Source organism: Chrysochloris asiatica, unplaced genomic scaffold, assembly GCF_000296735.1.
Source record: "Chrysochloris asiatica unplaced genomic scaffold, ChrAsi1.0 scaffold00187, whole genome shotgun sequence".
NCBI classification, from domain to species: domain Eukaryota; kingdom Metazoa; phylum Chordata; class Mammalia; order Afrosoricida; family Chrysochloridae; genus Chrysochloris; species Chrysochloris asiatica.
The window spans coordinates 1530005-1542286 of NW_006408705.1; the positions used below are offsets into that span (position 1 = coordinate 1530005).

Genomic DNA, 12282 nt, shown 5'->3' on the forward strand with positions numbered 1-12282 from the left:
TAGAACTCCAGATATGCAAACTCGAAAAACTTCACATTTGTCAATTGACCATGACCTTGATGATATTTAAGAGGCCTTGGTGGTGCTGTGGGTTAGGCATTGGTCAGATAACACCAAGCTTGGAGGTTCAAACCCACCATCCACTGCTCAGGAGACAGATATGGTTGTCTGGTTCTGTAAAGATTTCATCTCAGAAAGCTTCTATAGGATTGCTGAGTTAGATTCGATTCAATGGCCATAGGTTTTGGTTTTTTAGCAGGGGAGAACTTATAATGATATTTAAGTGCTTTCAATGACCAAGGAAAGCAGAGGAGTTTGTGTAAAGATGGGACACTAAACAGGAAATCAGTAAACCCACAATTTTATCATGATTCTACATTCACTAACTGGCTAAGCGACCTTGTATAACATTGCCTAAATTATAGATCTTTTTCAGATAAATATTCTAATTATTTAAAAAAAAAATTTGATTATGTATCCCCCTTTATGGGAATCATTTCTTTAAATTTTTGTGACTATGTGTGTAAAGGGGAGGGGCGGAGAGTTTGTCACTCTTTTTTCACCTATTTCCAGTAACTGAACCGAATCCATTTCTGGCAGATGTAAACTACAGAAATGGCTGGCGTAGAGTTGGTGGGGAAGTGGTCAGGTGGAGGTATGTGTAAAATGAGGAAACAGCAGAGGAGATGTGAGGACAGAGCATTGGCCCAGGGACGCACATGGGTTGTCCTAAAGGAGTTCTCCAAATAGCCCTTATTTGCTATACTATAGATACCCCAGTAATCATTCTGTTCTTTGGTTTCTCAGGCAGAGCATCTAACCAGCTGCTACTGGGGTGGGAGCAGCAATGCACTGGACCGGCATGACCCCAGCTTGCCTTACCTGGAACAATACCGCATTGACTTCGAGCAATTCAAGGGGATGTTTGCTCTTCTCTTCCCGTGGGCATGCGGAACCCACTCTGATGTTCTGGCTTCCCGCTTATTCCAGCTATTAGATGAAAATGGAGACTCTCTGATTAATTTCCGAGAGTTTGTCTCTGGGCTAAGTAAGGATATAATGTTATTGCATGAGTAGGGAGCCACAGGGTTGGGGCAATGGGGAGGTAACCTTGATGGTTATCAATACTGCTACAGGGCCACAGTCTGTAAGTCACAGAATATTGAGTTTCAGGACAGAGAGCCACATACCAAGGTTTTCCAACTGGTTGTAAAATTTTTTTTACTTAATCAATATATTGTATGGAAAAATCATTGTCTTCTGCATTAGACATCCCTCAACACTAGTTAAAAGTACATTATCAGAGGATATGCAAGAACATAAAATACTAACTTAAACACCAAAACCACAGACCATAAAAACTTTACAAGAAACAAAAAGAAATGTTTGGGTGAATTGCCTTTTCTTTTAAATAATATATAGTTATTTAAATGGAGCAGCAGTCAGGAAATCAAAGGATATATTGGACTTCATCGTACATACTTTGGATGTGCTATAAGGAAGGATCGGTTCCTGGAGAAGGACATCATGCTTGGTAAAGAGGAGGGTCAGCAAATAAAAGAACAGATGGATACCTTGGCTGCAACAGTGAGCTCAAACACAGGGACAACTGTGAGGGTGACACAGGACCAGGCAGTGTTTTGCTTTGCTGTGCCTAAGCTCACTACATGCTGGACCTGACTCAACAGCACCTAACAATCTAGCATATACAAAAGATTTTAATATTTCATTGAAACATTTCACGATGTTTTTCACATAGGACTAAAAAATCCTGCAGTCTGAGTAGAAGTCTCTTTTCTCTCCATGTTGCCATGAGGAAGGTTAAGTCATCTTGAGACAAAGCATTTCAAATTGGTACTTCTGTGACTTTTAGGTGCCGCATGCCACGGGGACCTCACAGAAAAGCTCAAACTCTTGTACAAAATGCACGTTTTACCTGGTAAGTGAGCGACTTCGCAGCGTGTGTACTTGTAACCAGGAGCTGACTTGGAACCTCTCATCTGAAGCTGTATGCTTCTTTTTGACACACAAAAGCACTTGTGGGACCAGAGATGGAGGCAGAGATGGGGACATGGAGAAAGGGAGCAGCTGAGGACTCAAGGGTCATGGAAAGAGAGAGACTGAGAGCTGGAAGCCAGGAGGCAGACTTGCAGAATGTGCCCTTTGGTGGTTTAAATTGTTACATATGCCTGATTGTTTAAAAAAAAAAGAGCTAAAATGAATAGAGAGAAATACTGTTAACTGATGGTATATAGAGGGGATTATAATCATTGTAATGAAACAAAGTATATGATTGGTTGAATGTAAAACTAATGATCTGCCCTCTAAACAATTCACAATAAAAACTTAATTTTTTTTTTTTTTTAAACAAGCACTGGTGGCCACTACAAAGGAACTCAATGACAATTATTTGCAGTTTCTTTGAACAAGCATGTGCTTGATTCTCTATGCACTGTGGTATAGGAAAGAGCGGGCATATGGAAGCAGAAAAATAAATAGCATTTGGCAAAATACAAGGATTTTGAAAGAGATAACATATAGGAGACTCTGAGCTTGTGGGTCTGGGGCAGCAATTCTAACATTAACTGGGATATAGAAGGTTTTAGGTGGGAAGAGTTCAGTTTTAAACATGGTTGGCTTCCATTTAAGCTAGTCAGTAATATCTGTTATTGTGATGAACTGAAAGGCACGATTTACTACATGCTAGAAATACATGTTAATATACTAGGAAATGCTAGAAAAAATAGGGGTGGGGGTGAACCCTAAAAACAGAGATAGAGTAAAACTATATGTAGGATCAGCACTGGACTAAAAACCACAGAGTTGGCAGTTCAAACCCACCAGCCATCCTTACAACACCCTCTACAGGGTGGCTGTGAGTCGGAACCAACTCGACAGCACTTAACAACAGCAACAAGTCTGCACATGTGGGGTGTTCATGAGTGGGAATGTACACAGTACACAATAGCACAGATTGGGAATTGTGTATATAGCATGCAGTGTCCTGTGGTTTGATGTATAAAACATATTTCCACGGGATTTGGAAAACTCTTCATGAACTAGAAAAAGGAAGGGATGATTTTGGTGGTATTATTTGAAAGGACAAAGTCCCGCCCTCCTCCTTACTTCTAAGGGTTTTAGAGGCAGTAACATTCCAGGCAACCCAGTGGTGTCACTCTGCCAAACTTCTGTATCTTTAACTTGTCATCCTCCTCTGTGTCATTTCCTGTAATAATTAAAGCACACTTTCATTGAGTTATGACCTTGCCAATATGAAAAAAGAATTATCTTTCCTCCCGTCTCCAGAGCCATCCTCTGATCAAGATGAGCCAGATTCTGCTTTTGAAGCAACTCAATACTTCTTTGAAGATATCACCCCCGAATGTACACATGGTAAGTGGCCTTTCTCATCACAGGTACTGTATCCCATTTCGACAGCATCCTCTCTGTGTTATGATAAAGACTTGCCTCCAAAGTGAGCCAATCATTGAATTTTGTGAATACAGCTGCCCCACATGTTACTGTCCAAAGTCTAAAATGTTTACGGAAAAATTTGCTGAGCTCTGCTCTGTGTGATTGTTCAGTCTACACAGGCATGATTGTATATATCTGTACATTTATAGACTAAGTCATGTGCTAGTTTGTTTTTATGGATCTAAGCAATGTCTCTCAGCTTGTTAACTGCAGGCAGTTATTTACCTTATAATTAGGGCAGCTTGTGTCTTCATCTAAATCTGATAGTAAATGTGGGTTTCTCCTAAGTTTCTTACTTCGTAAATTTTGTCATCCCCAAATAAGCACAGGTTAGACCTGCTTTAAAACTCTAGGCATTGAGGTGATTGAATGGAGGGGGGATAAGCTAAACTCAGTCTTTTTATTATTATAAAAACTATAAACTTGAAGGTAGGAGCCATGGACAGAATGTTAGCTCTCTATATTGTTATCTAAGTGACCTAGGACCAGTTCTTTGTATCTCTCAGTCTCAGATTCCTTGTTTGGAAAATGGAGACAATAACTGTCATACTGGTTGTTGTCTGAATTCACTGAGACAAAGCAAGAAAGCTTGAGCACGATATCTTATTAACATGTCCTACAATATTCTTAACATTGTTAACAACTGAATTCTGGCTACAAAGTTTTAGACATACAAGGAGCTTCAAAAAGTGTCTGGGCATTTTCCATTATCTTTTCATTCCATTGGCCACAAACTTTGTGACCCCCCTTGTATATCCCTCAGCAGACACTCATTTCAGGAAAGATTTACATGTTTCAAAAATGCTTCAAGAATAATCACATGCCAGTAGCATTTAATCTCACTGAAAGATGCTTTAACAAATGTTTTTTAATCCCCAAAGGAATAATGCTTCCTGTTGAAATTTTTCAAATATAAGTAAAATGCATAAAAATGTCTTAAAATCTTACTATATTATCTTGAAATACGAGAGGGCGTTTAAACATTCATAGAAAAAACTATCTTTCAATTCTATTGTTCCACAAACTTTTTGAAGTCCCTTTAAGTCTTTTTAACTCATATGACATATGTAATTAGAATAATTAATACGTATAAATGGGATAGAGCTACCTATGCAATTATGTATCCCACTTTTTTCTCTTAAAAGCCATCGCACTTATGGAAGCCATGTCGTTAAAAATTCTTTGAAAAATAGCTTCCAAATAGTGTATAATATCCGTTTGATAAGTTACCATACATGAAACATTTTGAATATTTGTTTTCTCAATCATTTTCAACATTAAAGGGAAAGGTGATGTATAGTATGTATTGTCCTCACTGTCTTAAAAGCTGCTGAGATTAATTGAACACTAGTCCAGGTGTGGCACTGTGGGATAAAGCAGGGGGCTGCAAGGTCAGTTTAAACCACAAGGTTGGTGGTCCAAATTCACCAGCCACTTCTTGGAAACCCTATACAGGAATCACTATGAGTCAGATCAACTTGACAGCACTTAACTACAACAATACAGTAGTGGTCAATCTAGCCCATAGCCTGCCACCTACTGGTATGTCTGAAGACATGCTGGAATGCACTCCAGCTGACAAGCCGAATGGGAATCTGAGAATGATAAACACTTCTCCCCTTGGAAGTCCTTCCCTGCCCTGTTATTGTTGTTGTTGTTGTTGTTGTTGTTGTGTGCCGTGGACTCATAGTGACCCTGTACAGGGTTTCCGAGGCTGTAAATCTTTATGGCAGTAGAAAGCCTCATCTTTCTCCCGCAGAACAGCTGGTAGTTTTGAACTGCTGACCTTGTGGCTTGCAGTCCTATTCATAACCACTATGCTACCAGAGCTCCCTGCCCTGTAGATGCCCTGTTTTAAGAACAAAGAAAACAATTATAAGTGGGTTCCTTGAAGACTGTATTTTTGAAATGCCAAATTGTGAAGCTGAAGGAATTTTAGGACACACAACACTTTAGCAAAACTTTACCCAAAAGATTTTGTTGGTGGTGGTGGTGGTAGTTTTTAATCAACATTAATTTTCATTTTCTTAAAAGACTGTATTCTTGATCTTTTGCTGGGGCTGGCAGGAAATGAATGCCATGTATGCAGAGTTGCTGTTGCTAGTAAGTGCCATTGAGTCAGTTGCGACTCATACCCACCCTGCATAGGGTTTCCAAAGAGTGGCGTATGAGTTTGAACAGCTGTCCTTGCAGTTCAAACGAACCATGTGGTCCAATGCTTATGCTACAGCACCGTATCAGAAATCCTGAAGATAGACGTGCTAATAGGAGAGAGAGAGATTCACTGGGGGCAGCCACCACAGTTTTTAAGTCCTTTACCTAGAAGTAGGGTTGCCAGATAAAATACAAGGCACCTAGTAAAATTTGAATTCCGGATAAACAACATAGAAGTTTTTAGTATAATGAGTATATGCCATACAATATTTGTAGGAAACCTGGATTAGGCGTTGGACTGCTAGCCGCAAGATCTGCAGTTCATACCCTCCAGCTACTCCTAAGGAGGAAATGAGGCTGTCTCTCCCAGTAGAGATTTATAGTCTCAGAAACCCTGAAGGAGCAGATCTGTTCTGTCCTGTAGGACCACTTTGAGTCAGAACCAACTCAATGGCAGGGGTTTCTACAATATTTGGGATATACTTAGACTAAAAAATGTTGCATGGGACGTACTTATATTTTAAAAAAATACTTGTTTATCAAAAATGCACATTTAAATGAGTGTCCCATGTTTTCATTTTCTAAATCTGACAGCCTTTTTTACTTTCTGTTACAAATGCTAAGTCTGTGGGTATATTATATAACATTCTGTTTTGTTTTGTTTTTTTCTTCTGAATGTCTCTTGGTAGTTGTTGGATTGGACAGCAGAAGCAAGCAGAGTGCAGATGATGGTTTTGTTACAGTGAGTCTAAAGTCAGACAAAGGTACTTATTTTCTCTTCTCTTTCTCTCTGCTAGTTGAATACTTATTCTTGACCTTTGAACATATATTTCTTCACATTTGGGTTTTAGGAAAGAGGGCAAATTCTCAAGAAAACCGTAACTACTTGAGACTTTGGACGCCAGAAAATAAATCTAAGTCAAAGAATGCAAAGGATTTACCCAAATTGAATCAGGTGAGTGCCTAAGAGTTTAAAGCGTCCTTTTCAAACCTTGAAGCTCTGTTTTCCAATTATAGATAAATGTAGAACAAGTATCTGTGTGAATATACTTGTGCATGATTTTTGTGACTCAAAAGTATGCTTGGTTGTGAGAAAATGACCTGCCAGAGAAAATATGAGCCAAAAAATATTCAGTTTTGAGAATGTATGTTTCTCATCCCAAGCCATTAGACACACAAATTCTCAAAAGGGAAGGCCTTACTGCTTACAGTTGACTGTGCTCAGCCATAAAGATATCACCCATATACTTCCTTAAAGAGTTGGAATGTGATGAGATCAGTAAAGCAATATAAATGGTTATAACACAAGATAGAAAATGCTAAGCCACACAACAAGAAACCAAGGATATGGCTGGGAGGAGAGGGATTGGGCTAACCTTGGAAAAACTGAGGTGCATATGACTAGTGAAATGAGATGCCGTCTAGGATTTCCTTAAAATACTAAAGCAAAGATGAAAAAAAGCTAGTGAACCAAATGCACAGCATATTAACCATTATTGCATCTAGGTAATAGGCATATGATAACTTCTTATTTCATTCTTACTACTTTCATGAATGTTTGAATTTTCATAGCTAAAAAAATGAAAGCAATAACCAATAAAAAGACTTAACGCAAGCAAATGAATCCATCCTGCACATAGGATTTCTTGGAAGCATTCTGTAACCAGTAGCCATCAAGTCGATTTTAATACCTGTTGACTGCACGTGTATCAAAGTAGTTTTCAGTTGCTGGGTTTTTATTTTAGTAGATCTACACACCTTTCTTCTGAGGTGTCTCTGGATAGACTTAAACTTCCGACATTTTAGTTGGCAGCAGGGGGCGCTAAACATTTGCACCACCCAGAGACTGGAGATCTTTTCAAATGGAATTGTACTTTTAGTGTATTCAATCCTGCCTCTGTCCTCTCCATAAAACCATCACATTCTTTTGTTTTTCCAAATCATTTTCCAGGGTCAGTTTATTGAGCTGTGCAAGACAATGTATAACATGTTCAGCGAGGACCCCAGTGAGCAGGAGCTATACCACGCCACGGCAGCGGTGACCAGCCTCCTGCTTGAGATCGGGGAGGTGGGCAAACTCTTCATCACCCAGCCTGCAAAGGAGGGCGGGAATGGAAGCAGTGGGCCACCCTGCAATCAGGGCATACCTGGCATGCTCTTCCCCAAGAAAGGGCCAGGCCAGCCTTATGTGGTGGAGTCCGTGGAGCCCCTCACAGCCAGTTTGGCAGCCGACAGTGAGGAACACTCCCTGGGAGGGCAGATGGAGGACATTAAGCTGGAGGACTCCTCGCCCCGGGACAATGGGGCTTGCTCTTCCATGCTGATCTCGGATGATGACACCAAGGACGATAGTTCCATGTCCTCCTACTCGGTGCTGAGTGCTGGCTCCCACGAGGAAGACAAGCTGCATTGTGAGGACATTGGGGAGGACACAGTCCTGGTGCGCAGCGGCCAGGGCACGGCAGCGCTGCCCCAGAGCACCAGCCTGGACCGGGACTGGGCCATCACCTTCGAGCAGTTCCTTGCCTCCCTGTTAACTGAGCCTGCCCTGGTGAAGTACTTTGACAAGCCTGTGTGCATGATGGCTAGGATAACTAGCGCAAAAAACATCCGGATGATGGGCAAGCCGCTCACTTCCGCCAGTGACTACGAGATCTCCTCCATGTCAGGCTGACAAGGGGCAGGGGATGGTCTTTTTTAAGTTCTTCTGTGTCGGGCTTTTTTTCCTTTAAATTAAATATTTATTAGTATCCTGGCTTGAAGCCAGTTGTTTTCATAATATAATATAATGAAAACTGTTGAAGAAATATTTAAGCACCTCAATGTAGGTACAGTACACTCTCTTACTCTGTTGGTGGGGGGAGGGTGGGGATTTACCAGAACACAGTTTATTCCGTGGATTCTCAAAAGAGATGAGTCTGTCAGTGATATGTGTGTATTATAACTTATTAATCTTGCTGTTGAGCTGTAAACATGGTTTCAAAAATAGTGCTATTTAACATTAAATAAGGTGGCCGTCGTTTGTGTATTTGGGGCTTTTTAAGTAAAATTAGAGCTGTAAGGAAAATGAAATGCTATAAATGCAAGAACGTTCTTAAATGAGAAAGGCTTTCTCTGCTGGGGCAAGTCCTATACTACACCACTTTAGGAGGCATTCTAACTATGTTTTAGGATTTGAAATATATTTCATTAAAGCCCTCTATTCAAAATCCAGCAGATGTTACCCTTCAAGGGGAAAACACTTAAGGATCTATATAATTATGAATTTGTAAATGATTGTTAGGTACTGCCGGAATAGCACTTATGTTTGGCCATATTGGAAAATTACCAGGTCAGTTCTTCACTAAAAAAAAGAAAAAAAAGTCTATTCTAATAAATATGTCAGCTGGCCAGAATTCAGTGAAAATAAACAGTCTTTTGTGACAGAGACATGTGGCAGCAAAGATGACAGAAGGTTGCATTTTTATTTGTTTTGAAAGAAAGTACTAATACTTCTGAAACTGGATTTTCAGCTGCTTCTTTTTCATTGCAAAGAGAGCAAATATTAAAATATTAAACTTTATCATTTCTGTAATCTCCATAGACTGAGAAAAGTATACCGTGTATCACATATGACCACCTTTTAAGTGAATCAGTATAAAGTAGTAATCATGTAACTGGGGAAAAAGTCTGCAAGATACAGTTACTGAATGTTTGGAAACAGAACTTGTCACTTTATATAAAAGAATAATGTGCTCTATCTTTTTCTTGAATGGATATGGAAATGAAAACTAGCACACCTGCACTTTGAATTCTTGCTTCTTTTTTAATTACGAATATGATTTTGTTTTTTGCAGACATGGGAGTTGTTTTGTTTCCTCATTATTGTTGAATTTATAATCATGGTCACATTTTCTTTGCTTATTCAGAATAATCCTTTCAGCACATTCCTTTGTTTTATTACACATTGTGTTCTTATTTTAGTTGTTGCTCCTGTTTTCTACTATTTTGTTTACAGAATGATTTTTAAGCTGTCAAATGAAGTAGTGTTAACCTCAAATAGGATAAATGTGAACAAATAAAATACATCAGATACTCAGATATGGTTTTGATCTCAGTGCTTGAGCTCGTGCTAAGTTAATGACATTATTCCTTTGATAACTTTGCAGGAGAAGTTTTATTAGGAAACCGTTTTGACTAATTTTTATAGACAAATATTTTGAGATAATGAATATAGTGTAGTGATGTATATGAATGATTGTATTTAAAATAATGGAGAGAATGCATCGGTAATCTAATTTAAAATTCTTATCCTACATAAAGAATGATGGAGTGGAAATTCTTCTGGAATATTTGCTATGTATTTAATTGAAGTCCTGGTGTGGTGCTGGAGGATACGCACAGAACCATAAGGTCTATTTGAACTCTAAGTCAGTAGTTCAAACCCACTAGCTGTACCTAGGAAACCCTATGTAGGGTCACTAAGAGTTGGAAACAACTCAACAGCACTTAACAACAATGTATTTAATTGAAGTCTCTGGGTGGTGAAAATGTGTTATGAGCTCTACTTCTAACAGAAAATTTGGAGGTTCCAATCCATCTAGAGGTGAGGTAGCTTATAGCATCTCTTAGAATACTTAAACAGGAAAGAATCAGATTGATGCCTCATCTCTAGAACTGGCTGAGGAAATATTTGTGCCTTAGAATAGGTTTAATGAATGCCCTAATCTTATGAATTTCCACCACCCACTATGAGCTGTTCTAGACACTGAGGGTGGGGCAGCAATGAATAACACAGTAAGAAATTTTGCTCTCAAGGGAACTTGACATTCTGATATTAGTGTTTATTGTTGAGTGCCATTCAGTCAGTTCCAACTCATAGCAACCCTATGCACAGCAGAAGGAAATATTTCCCATTTCTGTACCATCCTCACTATTGTTTCCATGTTTGAGCCTATTGTTGCTGCCACTGTGTCAATACATGGGTTTTTTTTCTTTTCTTTTCTTTTTTTAAGCGTTTACTGTGAATTGAGTGAAAGTTTACAGAGCAGATTGTCAGTTTTACATTCAATACATCATTTTTTGTTTCATTGCAGTGATTACAATCCCCTCAGTGAATCATCAGTTAACAGTATTTACCTCTATTCTTGCCCACCTTTTTTCATACACACATACAAAACAGAAAATATATATTCGTTTAATTGTCCAAAGGGCACACTTTGCAAGCCAGCCTCCTGCCTGCAGTCACATAGCCTTTCTCATTCTGTGGGCCTAGAGTTCCAGCTAGCCATCCAAGCTAGGTCAAATGGGTACTATCTGCAAATTTGGGAGTTCTTGCACACCTCTCCACACTTCCTACCAGCTGGCCACTTTACTCCCAACTCTAGTTCCCAATGGCTAGTCACTGTCCATGGGCTCAGGAGGTCACAGGCAACCCTAAACTTCGTACTAGCCAGTCCTTTCTCATCTCTCTTGCATCTCAAGGCCAATGGTTCATCACTGTAGTTCCCCCACATCCACTAACAAGCAGGTCACTAGAGAGTATACAAGATTGCTCTTGGGTTCCTTTTGGGTTTCTGTCCTAGAAGGGGGTTTATCCCAATGTGCTGACTTTTCTTGCCTTGATGACTTCAAGGTAAATATTGTTTGATATTCTAACAGCCAAACAGTCTGCTTTTTCTCTGCTGGTCTTTCTTTCAAGAAATATCTTCTGTTCCTCTAGCCACTCAGGGTTGGTCTGAATGTCTTTTTCAAGTGGGAATGTCGCACCTCACTAGGTGGGGCCCAGGATTCCATCTAAGGCCCCATGCTGGCCCTGGTGTGACACAACTAAGCTTATTTCCCTGGGCAAATTCTAATTCCCCTTTTATCTAATTCAATCAGATATACGCTGAAGACTGGTTACCAGTTTCTGTAATCATAATTCCCAATATCTCTTTTGATCACACTTAAATGTCTACTTTACAAATAAAAGGCAGGGGAAACCAATATCCACAAGACAGTCAAGCACCTTAACATATCTGCCCACCCCCCTTTACCCGTTCTGACTATGTCTGCATCTCTGTATCACAGAACCATGTTGTTCCAAAGTTGTATATACATATAGCCCATGCATACCTCCCTAAATCTTCCCATCTTCCTTGTTCATCTACTCCCCTACCCATCTCCCGAGCTAATATGTGTCTACCCACTAACCTGTGAATTACTGACCCCTCCCTCCCACACCTGGTAGCCATCAAAGACTTTTTTAGATTGGAAATCTTTTCTAAAGTTTTTACAATAATGGTCTTATGCAATATGTGTCCTTTTGTGACTGATTAATTTCTCTCAACATTATGTCCTCAAGGTTCATCCATGTTATGAGGTGTTTTTCAGCTTTATCGTTTTTCTTCAAGGTGGCATAGTATTCCATTGTGTGTATGTACCAAAGCTTGTGTATTCTTCCATGGATGGGTACTTAGACTGTCTCCATCTTTTTGCTATTGTGAATAGTGTTGTGATGAACATTGGTGTGCATATATCTACTAGTTTTCTGGCTTGTATTTCTTGTGGATATATACCAAGTAGAGAAACTACTGGATCATAAGGTATTACTATTTCTAACTTTCTGAGGAAGCGCCATTCTGTTTTCCAGAGTGGTTGAACTGTTTTACAGTCCCACCAGCTAGGTAGGAG

The 12282-nt window shown here is 39.5% G+C and overlaps 1 protein-coding gene across 2 annotated transcripts in view; it reads left to right on the plus strand.

Annotated features, from left to right (window-relative positions):
• TBC1D9 (TBC1 domain family, member 9 (with GRAM domain)) overlaps positions 1-8302 on the plus strand; it is a 207689-nt gene extending 199387 nt beyond the window's left edge. For both annotated transcript variants that reach the window (XM_006872216.1, XM_006872215.1), the window contains 6 exons: positions 808-1048; positions 1874-1939; positions 3307-3393; positions 6318-6392; positions 6480-6583; positions 7580-8302. In XM_006872216.1, the coding sequence (XP_006872278.1) occupies positions 808-1048; positions 1874-1939; positions 3307-3393; positions 6318-6392; positions 6480-6583; positions 7580-8302 (1296 nt within the window). The remainder of the gene's footprint in view (positions 1-807; positions 1049-1873; positions 1940-3306; positions 3394-6317; positions 6393-6479; positions 6584-7579) is intronic.
• The last annotated feature ends 3980 nt before the right edge of the window (positions 8303-12282 follow it).